The 15,127-nt window shown below is 38.4% G+C and overlaps 1 protein-coding gene across 1 annotated transcript in view; it reads left to right on the top strand.

Annotated features, from left to right (window-relative positions):
• Positions 1-4,115: 4,115 nt before the first annotated feature.
• Slc15a2 (solute carrier family 15 member 2) overlaps positions 4,116-15,127 on the top strand; it is a 27,920-nt gene continuing 16,908 nt past the window's right edge. The window contains exons 1-6 of the mRNA XM_031363807.1: positions 4,116-4,421; positions 6,575-6,662; positions 7,222-7,363; positions 12,224-12,316; positions 13,318-13,417; positions 14,899-14,989. Of these exons, the coding sequence (XP_031219667.1) occupies positions 4,284-4,421; positions 6,575-6,662; positions 7,222-7,363; positions 12,224-12,316; positions 13,318-13,417; positions 14,899-14,989 (652 nt within the window). The 5' untranslated portion in view covers positions 4,116-4,283. The remainder of the gene's footprint in view (positions 4,422-6,574; positions 6,663-7,221; positions 7,364-12,223; positions 12,317-13,317; positions 13,418-14,898; positions 14,990-15,127) is intronic.

Here is a 15,127-nt window from a genome sequence, read left to right as displayed (position 1 = left end):
TCCTATGTTTTCTAACTCCAGGGTTGTCTCCCTTTGTGATTTCTTTATTGTTTCTATTTCCATTTTTAAATCCTGGATGGTTTTGCTTATTTCCTTCACCTGTTTGATTATGTTTTCCTGTAGTTCTTTAAGGGATTTTTGTGTTTCCTCTTTAAGAGCTTTTAGCTCTTTACCTGTGTTGTCCTGTATTTCTTTGAGGGAGTTATTTATGTCCTTCTTAAAGTCCTGTATCATCATCATGAGAAGTGATTTTACATCTGAATCTTGCTTTTCTGGTGTGATGATGTGTCCAGGACTTGCTATGGTAGGCGTATTGGGTTCTCATGATGCCAAGTAACCTTGGTTTCTATTGCTTACGTTCTTACGATTGCCTCCTGTCATCTGGTTATCTCTAGTGCTACCTGTCCTGGCTAAATCTGACTGGGGCTTGTCCTTTCTGTGATCCTGGTTGTGTCAGAACTCCTCAGAGTCAAGCTGTCTCTGTGATCCTGTGATTCTGGGATCCTGTAACCCTGGGCCTGTTAGAGATCCTGGGAATGGAGCTTCCTCTGGGTGTTGTGGGACTGGCTGCAAAATTTGCACCCAAGGTCTGCTCAGGGCACTGGCCCAGACAAACCTGAAGCAACCCATGCCACTGGGCTGGAGGAGTTCCTGCATGCCTGGGTTCTGCTGGTCCCAGTTGCTCTCAGTGTTGGGACAGATGTTGTGTCCTCCTCACCTCTGATCCTCTCATCCAAGATTAGTAATCTTTTGTTAAAGACTGAGTATATGTGTATCTTTCTCTGAATTCTGTTCTGCTCCATTGATTATCTTGTCTATCTTTGTGACCATTATGCTGTAACTACTTCCTAATAGGTATTAATTAGGCAGTTCAAATCCTCTACAGTTGTACTGTGTTATTCCTGGCTTTTTGAATTTTTGTTTGAATTGTAAGAATCAAATAGTCATTTTTTTTTTTTTACATTCCTAAAACCTACTGGGGTCTTGTGCTGCAGGTACAAGGGACTACTGACATTTTTATAATATGTGCCTTCCAAATCATGACTATGTTGTGCCTTCATTATTCAGGCCTTTAATTTTCTCTTTCTTTCAGTAATGCTGGGTAGCTTCATGTTACTAAACCTCATGGTACTTTTTATGTTACTAAGATTGGTATTCTATGTTCCCCTATCTATTTATTTGAGGCTGATAATTAAATACAATTTTATGTGAGGCTGATTCTTGTATTTTGGACATTTTTTTTAAAGATATTTTTAGCATTTATTTTTAAAATAAAAATGAGAAATAGGCAAACTGTAGACTATCCACGAGAATTAGTCCACTGCATTCTTTTTGTTTGTTTGTTTGTTTGTTTGTTTTATTTTAGATTTTCTTTATTTACATGCGAAGAAAAAATGTGTAGCCCAGGCTGGCCTCGAACTCGTGATCCTCCTGCCTCTGCCTCCTTCAGCAAATCCTACCGGCGTGCGCCACCACAACCGGCTGGACATTATTAAACACACATTTGTTTTATATTTGCCTCTCTTCTCTGACAACTTATTTTAGAGCTCATTACTACAAGTAACTGAAAACTTTACTCCCTACTGTTATATCCCAGAAGCCACAAATATCCTTTTTTTGTCATGGATATTTGATTCTGATATTCAGATTCTTCTGTTTTTATTGTCCTTTGTGCCTCTGAAGGGTTTATATTCATTCTATGTCAAAGATGTTTTTTCTTATGTATCCCTTAGACTTTTACCCTTCTGTTTCAGGCCGATCTACCAGAAACAAGAGTATAAGCAAGCATGTTAATATGATATTGCTCTAAGTGATTCTTAGCATCAGAGAAGCTGAATTTACCTAAGGAACAGCTCAGATTTCTTATATCTCTGATATTATTTGAGTCTATAAATGAATACTGTTATTTTATCGCCATTAGCAAGAGACAAATTTCAGGCTTTGGGCTGTGGTTTAGTTGGTAGAGTGCTTGCTTAGCATATGCAAACCCTGAACTGAGTTCAGTCCCCAGCACTACATAAACTTGGAGTGGCAGCTCAGTCGTGGACCCCCAGTGCTCAGCACACTGAAGGTAGAAGTCAGAGGATCAGAGACATCCAAGGTCTTGGCTAAGTTGGAAGATCAGTAAGACCCTGTCTCACATAAAGACAAATTTCATAGAAATTTGTTTGAAAACCCAAGTTCATGCTCTGGAGTTTGGTGATGGGGGACTTCTGGCTGTGCACGAATTGGTGCATATGGGTGCTACTTCATCTGTTCTTCTGAAGTAGACGCCATCTAGAAGGACAAGACCAAGGCAAGGGAAGCCAGTAACTTAATAAGGTCTACACTGACTTGTGCCTCTACTAGGTTACTTGATCAGAAAGTCCTGCCTATTTTAGATTCAGTATTTAACTGAAGTAGGTCAGGAAAGACAATATTTTCTAAAAGAATAACTAAGATTAATCATTAATGCTACAGGCAGAAGTTAAACTGGATTATTCTTTGGGTAAAGGTTGGTGGGAGAGAAAATAGATGAAGACTATAATAGAAGCTGAGAGAACCTGGTCAAAGTCCAAATTAAAGTTTAGGGGGGAAAGGTTCGTTTGTTGAAAAGCCATTCAAATGGGTAATGTAAGGATTTTGCAAGAAATAAGGCCATAGAGTTTTTCTATCCTCCTCCTATTTTTACTATTTTCTTAGTTAAGATAGAAAAGAATGCATTTTTAATTTTTTTCATGTATGTACTTTAATTTGCTCATATTTGTTCTCCCTACACTGTCCTCTTTTCCTTGTTCTTCCATTCTCAGTTTCCTCTCTTGCATTCTCAAATGAAATCACTCATCTTGGCATTGCCTGACTTGGTGGGTTAATGCTCGTGGTGGAACTCTAAGGTATAGAAAATATCCTTTATAGTCTTTGGCAATATTTTCCCCTTTCTTTTGACTTATAGGTGGATGGATACTAGGTTCTTTTGTGCTTCCCTTACCTCTTTGAATTAGCAAAACTAACACAAGGGGAGTAAGAAGGTAATGCGAAGAGACTATGGTCAGACCATATGACATGCGCATGTGGAAATGTCACAGTGAAAGCCAATAAATACCTTTACATAATTGATATATGGTACTAAACTTCCAAGTTTGTATATATTCAATTCAATGAAGAGTATAATGTATCTATTGTCACAATGTGTATTCCAGTTTCTTGTCTGATAAATATAGTATTCTAGAATGAGTATAAAATCTATCCACTGAAATTTAAGAACATTTAATGCTTGCAATAATACCTACAAAGCAACTGGTTCATAATTTTTCACACATTAAATTTTATTTCTTAATGAATGAATGGATTTATTTCTAAGAGAGAAATTAAAAATACAGAGAGTGACTTTAGCAAGGGCCATTACCAACTTTTTTTTCCTGTCATTTTCTTTAGCCCTGTATTTTTTACTTACAGGGTTTTCTAGCTGAATCTTATGTTAAAAAGCCAAGCTCAGATCATTCTTATTCTCAAATTCAGTTTTGTGATGACTTTCCATTTTTTCCCAAAGGTTTTTGACTTCCTAGCACTCCTATGTTTCCATATCCATGGCTTCCATACCTGCACGACCTGCAGACTGACTGCTGATACCTATCTCTGCTTTTCCTATCTGTTTTTGCATAGTGAAAATTCCAGATCTGCCACTTTACTGGCCTTGTGATTTTTAGATAAGTTTCCTGATTTCTTGGAACAATAATTGAAGTATAATAAAGATAGCGGTGAAATGTATGAAAACCAACGATATATATATATATATATATATATATATACATGTATAACACATATACATATATACATGGCACATAATAAGTGCCCAATAATGACAAATATTATTAACCTGAAATCAGCCTTCTGTGTTTATACTGTTGTATTCTTTTTTTTCTCCCCATATCATTAGAACCTGCAGGGCATAATGTTCTACCACTGAGCTATATTCCTAGCCAAGATGCTGCATTCTTGAGTACTATCTAGTACTCATTTGCAGAGGTATTTTTCTTAAACAGATAACCCTAATCAATTCTCTAGCACTGTTTCTTCTCATCTCGTGACTTGTGACGTGTTGTTCTTACTTCCCCATGCCTTACCTTCGGCACAATCAGCATGCTGACCCTCTCTTTTCCTATAGCTTCCTGTTCTGCTCTGAGGCAGGCAGCCACTGAAACTGACACCCACAGGGTTAAACTTATTTGCTGTAGCCATCCCTCCTCCCCTAGTCCCCCTTTCACTGTAGGCTGGCAGCAGTCCTAACTGCCTACTGAAGCCAAATGCTTGAGGAGAGAGAGAGTAAGGAGCCAGCCATGAATCCTTTCCAGAAAAATGAGTCCAAGGAAACACTTTTCTCACCTGTCTCTACTGAAGAGATGCTGCCTAGACCTCCAAGCCCTCCGAAGAAGTCACCTCCGGTGAGTCCCGAAGTTCCGTTTGTCTCTGACAGTAACAGCGTACGCAAGTTTTTGTAAGTTCCTCCTTGGCTGTTGGAACTTTGTGCTGAACTGTATTAGAGCAGAAAAACTACTCTCTTGTGGAATTAGAATTCACCTGAAAATGAATTCTAGTCTCTTCTGTTTCGGGAAGGAAGCAACAGGGTGGGTTAGCCAGATTTTTTTTTTTTTCAGTTGGGCTCCAGAGTTTTGCTCTATTTCATTGCATATTCCCTGGGGGAGAAAAAGCACTTTGAATGTCCAGGGAGACTTGGCAAGCATTCCTGTCTGGAGAACTGTGTGTGATTGTTCTTTCCTTACCAATACCAAAACTCAGCCTTTAGTTCCCCTTGTGTGCAAAGCCTTCTTTTTTTTGGACACTAACAGAAGCTTTAGAATAGACCCACTCTCTGTTACTGAGTGTCCCTACTTTAGAGTGGGAGGTCAGAGAGAGGAACAAAGAATATTATTTTGTATTATATACTCGTTAAAGCACTTCCGAATTTATCACCTCATTCGATTATCATATCATAGTAAAATCCTCTTCGTAAAGAGGCTACAGTAATAATAACCAATAATTTGCTGAGTTCTCAGTATCAACCCATGAGGTCAGTATGATTCTTATTTCTTTGAAATAACAGAATTGAAACACAGAGCCAAGTACTGGTGTCACTTAAGTAAGGATTGCATGTTAATCCAACTAGTGAGAATGTATACTGCTAATGCTAAATCAACTCTATGTTACATAGTTCTCAAGATAGGAAGCTACAAAGGTAATAATTTCAACTCATTGCTTCTTTCAATCAAGTTGTTATCAGGCAGTAACACGTGTGTAGAAAGATGATTTATTCATATCCACATGGGTAAAAGGCAGACTAAGTTTATTATATATAGTTAATCATATCTTGTTAAGAGTGGTTAACGAGAGGTTCATACCTGTGAAATAAGAGATAATATAAATCTCATGTTAATGTTTGGATGTCCCAAGAGCTAGATTACCTTTGTCCCCTTTCCATGTTAGTGGAGCTATTGTATAGAAAGACATTTAAAATAAAATGTGATATTTATTATTTTACATAATGTATGAGATAGGACAGTTACTCTTATATGCAGCTTGAAAATGAAAATCTTGTTGCTGGAGAGATGGCTCAGCAGTTTGAGAGTACTTGCAGCTCTTTCAAAGGACCAAAATGTGGCTCCTGGTTCCCAAATCAGACAGCGCACAACAGTTACCTGTAATTCCAGCTCCAGGAGATTCAACACATTTTTCTGGTCTCTGCAGGTACCCACATACTTAGACTCTCACATATACAAACATATATGTACATAAATACAAATAAAATTAAAAAGAATATATTACAGAAGCATACTAGTAGGAAAGGTGGACACTTTATTTCATAGGATTTCAGGATTTTCTTCCCAAAGTTAAGGTGATCAATCAGCTTATATTTAGGAGTGCCTGGCCACCATTTTGAACTCTATGTCTGAGTCTAGCAGATTATGAAAGAGAAGTCATCAAGTTGTCAAGATTTCCCCCAGAATGGTGACCATGGCAGATGAAACCTGTCAGTCCCTGTAGTAGAGCTAAGTGAGATAGTGACATCTGACTCTGACAGCCTGGATATCATGTGCTCCTGAGGCTACCTTTTTCAATTTATTCTTAGAAATAATTATGATCATTCTCTTGCCTAGAACCATAGGCTTTTATTGAGATACTGTGAGGCGATGAGCAGATCCTGATCAAGGAATGCCTGGCTAGTCCCATGTTAATAGCAAATGAAGTAAGATTTGGATTTTTTACTCTCACACCAGTAATATAAGCATGATTAGTATGACAACATATGAAGAGACCACTACATATGTCATGACAATATATGACTATACTATGAAGAGGCCACTGCTTTGTGCTAACTGATGGCAATGATTTAGGGATGGGTTTACCCAGACATAGTAGGGTTCACCTGCAACCTGAGCTCTTTGGGAGCTTAAGACAGGAAGATCTTAAAACAGAGGCCAGCCTGGGCAAAACGATGAGAACTTCTTCATATTTGAGGATATATCTTAGTTGTAGAGTGACTATGTAGTTTAAATAGGGAAAGTGCTCATTCATCAACCTTTGCCTTTTCGTTCAATAGAAAATCTTCGGCTCCAGCTACCCACTTAGCATCGCCTTTATTGTGGTGAATGAATTCTGCGAGCGATTTTCCTATTATGGCATGAAAGGTAATTCTGTGTCCCCAGAGTCTTCTCTGTTTATGTTTATAGCAGCCAGTCCTCCTTTCATGTGCTTCGCCCAATCATTTCTGCCTCAGTATAAATTGATCCTTTCCTCTGGTCATGATAGTAAATGCCTCCTAAAATTTTATTTAATAACTCATGCTGGTTAAGATTTTAAAAGGCCCCCAGGAACAATGCACAACCAATAAGAACACAAGTAGAAAAAGTTCTCATCCTGTAAGTCCCATGGAGCTGTGTTGTTGCTGGGAAGGAAGGGAGGAAGGGCCATAGGAAGCACTGTGTTAACTTCTCACAGTCTAAACAATGCTACGGGTGCACAGAGATTGAAGGGATGAGCATTGTATTTGTGTATCCAGCATGCCTCATTTACTTTCACTGTTCCCATGGGCCCTGCTCCTACTGCCTGGCAGTCATCACTCAGTTATTTCCCCAATAGCAGTGACGAAGGCCAGGACCACCTGTAGAGCCCAGAAGTCAAATATATTTCTCTGTGAATCATTTTAATGCATCTATCTTACTGTGTCTCCTGTTTGTTTCCACTCAGCTGTGCTGACCTTGTATTTCCTGTACTTCCTACACTGGAATGAAGACACATCCACATCTGTCTACCACGCCTTCAGCAGCCTCTGCTATTTCACCCCCATCTTGGGAGCAGCCATCGCTGACTCCTGGCTGGGAAAATTCAAGTAAGGGCAATGGCATGCCACAGCCTCGGGAATCTCACAAGTTCATTGTCCAGAAAGTTACCCAGAACTCCTAATCTATTGTCTTCCAGCAAAAACAAAGACCAAAAAATACTCATGGCTATGTTAGATACGTACCTCTCCAAGACAGACAACACAGAAAAATCTACTCCTTTCCATGCTCATTCCCAATGTTTTCATGTCCATTTAGTCCAAAGTCCCGTCTTAAGATCTACCTTTAGTCTTCCACGCTGTAGCTTAAGACAAAATCTTATTTTATCTCAGTAGGGTAAAGATTGTTAACCACTGGTAAATTTCTATCTGTGGAGATGTACTTCAGTTATTTGCTACTTTCCCCACAATGTCTCCAGACTCAGCCACCCCAACTCCTTCAGTCTCTTATTGCCCTTTTTTGTCAGAGACTTTTAAGCCATCTCTACTTACAGTCTTTGCCTTTCTGTTATTTCCTTCTCTAGAATTTAACAAAGATTTTACAATTTAAAATAATAATCTATTTAGTCCAGTTCTCCTGTTCCTAAAAATAGAAGCAGCAGACAAGGTATAAAGTCACAGTTGGCCTCTATAACATTATCCTCATGGACTAAAGAGAAGCTTTTGGTAGCCATTATTTAGTAATATTCTGTGGATTTGCCATCTGTGGATTTTTCTGAGTTACTCTTTTAAAAACGTGACTGCATAAGATATAACAAATTACTTGAGAAAATAAAAGCTTGAATGGCAAAATTAGTATAGAAAAAATTCTATATTGTTTTGAAACATTAAAAAAAAGTTTATTTAGTGCATAACTTCTTTTAGTCTCCAATAAGTTAATATGTCCTATAAAATTTCTAAGTGAAAGGTAAGCATGTATTATTTCCTAAAGTAGTTTGGCTGTATGGTAGTGTGTTTGTAGACCTACACTTTGACAGAACTTGTCTTTGCTTCACTCCTGTTGCTATGACAAATATCCTGACCAAAAACCGCAGCATAGGGAGGATGAGATTTATTTGGCTTACAATCCTAAGTTATTGGCAAAGTCAAGGTAGGAACTTAAGCAGCTAATTACATCTCTCCCTGAGCCAGAAGCTGTGACAGAGTAAACTCAGCCTTTATTGCTTTAACTCAGCTAGCTTTTCCCTCTAATATATTCAGGACCGCTGGCCTAAGGAATGGCTCTACCTATAGTGTCTATAGTGTCTCTTGTGACTTATTACATCAATTAACATTCAGGATGCACATACACACACAACACATCCATAGATATGGCTAAAGGCCAACCAGATCTAGATTATTCCTCATTAAGACTCTCTTCCCAGGGGATTCTTGTTTCTTCAGTTTGACAATTGAAATTAACCAACCCATAATTCTAACTGTGAACAGTGATTTACATCTTAATTTGGTATATGTATGCACACGCACACATGTATTGACATATGGGAACATATGAATGCAGTCTCTTCAGAGAGGCATGGTGGGCTAGTGGCTACATTTGTTACTTGTGTAGAAGTAATCATTGGATTTATTCAGATATAAACTGGAATTATACCAAGAATAGAAAACACAAGCTGTGGTCTATTCATTTAATTATAGAATCCGCTATTTCCCTCCTTTACTCTACAGTGCTGATGCTGCAGTTATATTTTTAGAATAACTTCCTTTGAAATTGAAGAAGTAAAATTTCAGGATTTGGTGAACAATAGCTTTCTGGATATTCTTCATTTGTACTCTCAAGCTCAATCTTGCTTGAGTTTTTTTTTTTTTTTTTGAACTTACTTTTATTGAAATGTAATTTACATAAACTACACAAATCCAAAAGTCTTGAATTTTTGCAGAATTATCACCATTACCTGAACCCTTTTCTTTAGTTTTCAGGTTCTCCCTCAGAGTTAGAATCTTTTCCTGTACTGGAAGCATGTATAAGTTTCTAGTATTTTCAAATAATCAAACAAAAATCTTGAACTCTTTTCCTATTTTCTTTCTCTTTCAACCACGGCCACGGTTCTCAAAAAACATCTATATATTAGCCATTTTCTCTCTCTCTATCATCATTTCTTATGACAAAGAAGAATAACTCAATAAGAAGGAAGACAATTTAATTCAATCTGATCCAAATTTAAGTGTTTGTTGGCCATCCCTTATTTGTCCAAATAATCACATGCATAAGGAGATTAATTACGTAAAATATGTTTTAACATTGTTAGAGTTCAAATAGCTTTAATGAGAGCAAATCATGGTAGTTTCAACAGGAAATGCTATAAATCATCTTTTTCCTCTACTGAAATCTGTCAGGATAGTGATGATGACTTCTGTTAACAAATGAGTGTCCGTGTCTAGATTCTTACTCACGCTGAGTGTTTATACTTAGTAACTCAGCCTGTTCATCATTCCTTGCTTTCTCTAAGTCTGTATTTTCCTCATTCACTTACTGTTGTATTTCTGGGTTGGTTTTAATTGGCCTCCACTTTTTGCTTTTTGTTAACTTAACTAACTCTTTCCTAACTGTCAGATTTCGACCAAGCGAAGACTCACCTTTCCCTTTCCACAGACTGACTGTCCCTTAGCAAGTCTGCAGGTGTCTAGTTCAGCTACATGCAGACAGCCACTCTCAGGTGTTGGAACCTGGAGTTCAAGCGCCAGTATCCATTTACAATTGTATATTTCTGTTCACGCTGGCTGTCCTTAATCCTAGCTTCCTTATGTCCCCATGTTGAATCAACTATGTGATTCTCCAAGGTCTGCGTGTGCAGCAGCATGCACGCCCATCCTCCTCAATCCTAACTCCAGCTGCCATCGATTGCCGCCACTTTGGCTTTATATGCATTGTTTCTAAACTGGAAGAAGGAAAAGGGACACCTAAAATGTTTTCACCACTGTCTTTTTTTTTTCTATAATTGAGCCTAGGCACTATTGTCTAAAACATCATCGAGCCTGAGAACATGTGTGCACAGTAATAAAGAAGATTTTTATTTGCTTTAGACTTTGTATTTGTTTTAAACAACAGACTTTGGGGAGTGACTTGATATCTCGTTCAGATAGGGGATGATTTAATACTTGGCTAATTTTCCCCTTGCAGAAGTATGCATGTGTGTGTGTGGATATAAATGGGAGTGCCTCATACACAAATAGAGTGAGGGCTATAGTCCACTCGAATACATTTGCTATTCAGGCTACCACACTTTATTCCTGATTTTAAAACAACTGGAAGTGAGTGGCCCTTTTCAGGTGGCAGCCTTGCCTCAGTGGAGGAAAAGGAGTACTTACATGTTCCAACCTGCCCCTCCTCTTATCTTTCTGTCTTATCTCCTATTTCTGTTTTATACTTGTGCTAACTGCCCCCCTTGAGTGAGTGTGTGTGTGTGTGTGTGTGTGTGTGTGTGTGTGTGTGCTTTCAGTGCTATCTTGGAGGTAGAATATTTACATTAGTAAGACTGTTTAAACATTCAAGAAATGATTTTCTGAAGAACTGCTAAAAGCCTTTCTCTGCTTACTGTCCCAGAATCCAAACTATGTAAGAGGAAATGAGCATCCAGAATCCCCAACGCTTGTGTAAGGAGATCTTAAGAATTTAGTTTTATTATTTTTATGTGTATGTTTATATGTCTGTGTGAGAGAATGCCACATGTGGGTGAGTGCCTGCAGAGACAAGAAGGGGGGCATCAGGTCCCTTGGAACTGGAGTTACAGGTGTCTGTCAACCACCCAATATAATGGTATTCAAACTCCAGAAAGATAGCAAGAGGCCTTAATCACTGAGCCATCTCTCCAGCCCTATTTAGTTTGTTTCTCTCTGAAAATTTAGCACCATCTCCTTGAGGTTTGTGATAACTAGTTTTCTTTCCATTTCTTTTTTTTGCCTTTCTTTCTATTTCTTGTTTTTATTTCAATAAGGATTCCACCCCCAGAAAACTAATTTAAGAAGATTAGACATTTAGAATGAGGAATCCCCCCAATTGAGATTCCTGGTACCTCTAGGGGCTTCCTGGCACCTTCCTTGCATTCTTTATATTTGACACCAAGTTAAAATGCTTTAAAATGATAAACACAAACTATACAATTCTGAGGGTTTGTTATATCATTAGTATTCCATTTATATGATAATACACACAGTATACATTGCATTTACAGCAATACACATAGGGAGGATAAGCAATATTGTGTCATGTCAGTGTGTAGAGTTCCACATATGTTCTTATTGGAATTCCATAATGGGCTACTTATTTGCTGTTCAAGTCTATTGGAAAAAAAATAATTTAAGAGGTAGTTTTTACCAATTGCATGATTTTTATCTCTGAACAGTTTAAATCCTTTGTACTTCCCTATTGTGGGTAAATTATCTATGTGGAAACCACCCTGGGGTTTACAGTTAGCCCAAGTGTAGACTTTACTCAGGTTGAACCTAAAATCCCTTTGACTCTCTTTACATCTCAGTGCTTGTTGAAAGTCTTTTGTATTTGCACTCCTAGTTACTAGGCATTCATCTTTCCTCTTGCTCTGTAGAGCTAAAAGGCATTTCTTGAGGAAAAAAAAAAGAACAAGTGGTGGCATCTTGTTCTATTGATTGAAACTTCACTGTGCTTGCTGCAAACCCACTTAGTTCCTGTCATGTCTGTATAGATGAAGGATAGCTCTGAGCACAGGGTTGAGCAGACAGCAGATCTGGCAAGAGAACCAGAAAGAAACATCTGCACCCTCTGAGCAGATGCTACAGGTGAAGAATCACATTTCCTTTCCCCACCTTGTGTAAACCATCCGCCATTGTTTCTGTCTCCCAATTCATTCTCTCCTCTTCCACTCCAGTTTCCTCCTCTGTTTACTGAGAACAGGTCTCTGAATAATACAATGACTGGTTTAACTTTCTTCACAGGACAATCATCTATCTCTCCCTGGTGTATGTTCTTGGGCATGTATTCAAGTCTTTGGGAGCCATACCAATATTGGGAGGAAAAATGCTACATACGTGAGTAAACTCATGAACCCCCCTGAGCCACCTTCCTTACCTTAGGCAGGTAGATGTCTCAGAGAGTCACTCCAGGTGGTTTTCCCTTTTATATCAGAGATTTTTCTTTATTTTCCAATGTATAATTTTACTGCCAAACTTACTAAAAATCAAAAGGATTACAAGCAGCGGAACCCTTTCTTACATTACCAGGTCTCATTTTTTTTTTATTAAGTAAACATTTGAAGACAAGTAGAATGGCCAATTAGTATACTTTTCATAAAAACTCTTCATGTGCTTGAAAGTAAGGAAACCTTTTATACTTTCCTCCACTTACTCATCTATTTACTTATATTAAAGAAGTCATAGCCAAAACTTAGGGTATGTCTATGTATGTGTAGTTCCATGTACTACCACTTTACTGTCTCTTTTTACTTCAGGCATCAGTGTTTATAGTTAGATTTTAATATGTATATATATCAATATAACACACACACACACATATATATATATACTCTGAGTTGACATTTTTTACTTTATTTGAAAAGTAATAAACACCAAATACCTTCTTATCACTGTTCCATAAAACTTATTGATGCCATTCCTACTTATTATGATCAATTTCAATATTTTACCTAATTGGTAGTAAGCATATATAAGGGTAGAGTCCATAAGATTTTTCAACTGAATTGAAAAAAAATAAGATATTAGAAACTAGTGTGCTAGATTCTGAGTCCCTGCAGTGCCTTCTTCCACTTGATGCATGCAATGGGTAAATAGAGCTACTGTGCACTGAATCTTCTAAGCAGTAAAATTCTTAGCAGAGTCTCAAATGTGAAGAAGATGATAAGTTCTCCTGAGTAGTTCTTGGAATGATGGCAAGTAGAAAAGACCCACAAGTTTGATATGATAAGAAGATGTTATCTTTGAATATCTTTTTTTCTCCTGTGTATCTTTGTAGCCCATCTCTACAGTTGGTTTGGTATCAACATGGTTCTAGCATCCTTGCCTCTCCATTTCAGAATCTTATCATTGGTTGGCCTGAGTCTAATAGCTCTGGGAACTGGAGGCATCAAGCCCTGTGTGGCAGCTTTTGGCGGAGACCAGTTTGAAGAGCAACATGTAAGGGTCTTCTTATTTCTGTATTTCAAGAGTGTGTAACCAGCATCAAAATGGGAAACCTGTCAAGCAGTCATTTGCTTAGACTGAGGTAATCCTATTGGTCAAGTCCAGTCTGGGAAGCTGAGTTCTGTGCTGGATGCTGATCATCAGCATAGGGAAAATTAAAGGTCAGTTAAAGGAAAGTAACTAGGGTGGGAGGTGGGCCTGTCATATGATGGAAGGCTGAAAAATGAGGACTCAGAGACTGAATAAGATAAGCAGCAAGGGAGCTTGGATGTGCCTCAGTTGGTAGAGTACTTGTGTAGCATCTACGAAACCCTGCGTTCAGTTCTCAGCAAGGTATAAACTGAGTGTGGTGGCCCATGTCTACAGTCCCAGCATTTGGAAGATGGAGGCAGAGGGATCAGAAGTCCAGGGACATCCTCAGCTACATATCTACTCCTTCCTAGTCTGTATGTGTACTCCTCTTTCCCTCCTTACTTTTCTCTATAACACAAGGTCTGTAATCTCTTCCTGTCCTGTTTTCTGTCTGTGTTGTCTTTTCTTCCTATGCTTCTCTTGCCATGTAGACCACTGGGGTTATTTAGCACACTTTATTCTGGGATCCATGGATTCTAATTGCTGGAGAAATGACAGATGTCTGGCAGATCAGCTTCTGTGCACAATTAACTATAGGAGTTCGAAGAGCAAAAGTACATGTACATGAGAATGAGAAGAAGGAAAAAAGACACACCACAAACTGAGCCTGGGCAAGGACTGATTGTTCTAGTGCGTCAGGAAGAGCTGAAGTGCCAGAATGAAGTACACCCTATGTAATAGATCACCTATTAAAAACTTCACTTGAAAGTTGTTGCATTTAGTAGCCGGCCCACAGACATATTTCAATGAATAAAGCAGACTCACCTTCGAGCTTCTGCAAGCCACCTCTAGTCTAGCGGGTTCCCTTTTGTACTCTCTGGAAGATCTATCTCCCCGAAACCCTAGTTTACCTTCCTCCTAGATCAATAGCTGCACTACACTGTCCTACCATACACTTCACAAAATATATTCATTATCTCAAGGAGTCATTTGCTTAATTAATATAGTCAATAAACATTTATTGAATGTCATATATATCTTAGCATATTTTTTCTAGGTACTAGACATTACAGAATAAAATGTCTGCCCTGAAGAATACTCACAATACACCGAATAAAATGTATATTTAATACAAATAAGTTAGTAGCATAATAAATATGTATAAGACACAAGAATGATATTGGGAGGATTGGTCACATTCCCCTGGGTCTTAAAGGGTCTGTAATTGAGTTTAGAAGGTGAGCAAAAGCTCTTCTAGGGTCAGCCAGCCACTGTAGTTGAGAGCTAATGAGATGGTCACATGCCCTGGGAACACAATCTGAACCTGATGCTTTGTATGTCTTTTAACATGCGGTGGGGTGGAGCTAAGAGACACACTTCCCTGATGTTCTATCTCATTGCAGGCAGACGCACGGACTAGATACTTCTCAGTCTTCTACCTCTCCATCAATGCAGGGAGCTTGATTTCTACGTTCATTACACCCATGTTGAGAGGTTAGCATTCTCTCTATGGGGCTTGATGTGTAGGGCTTTATGCTGGACAACCAAAAGCCATTCATAGCTTCAGGCAGTCCAGTTTCTCCTTCCCAATGGGCTTATAAATATGTGAGAGGTTTTTTTTTTTTTTTTTTT

Source organism: Mastomys coucha, unplaced genomic scaffold, assembly GCF_008632895.1.
Source record: "Mastomys coucha isolate ucsf_1 unplaced genomic scaffold, UCSF_Mcou_1 pScaffold12, whole genome shotgun sequence".
Lineage (NCBI taxonomy): Eukaryota > Metazoa > Chordata > Mammalia > Rodentia > Muridae > Mastomys > Mastomys coucha.
This window is presented reverse-complemented; position numbering and strand designations above follow the sequence as displayed.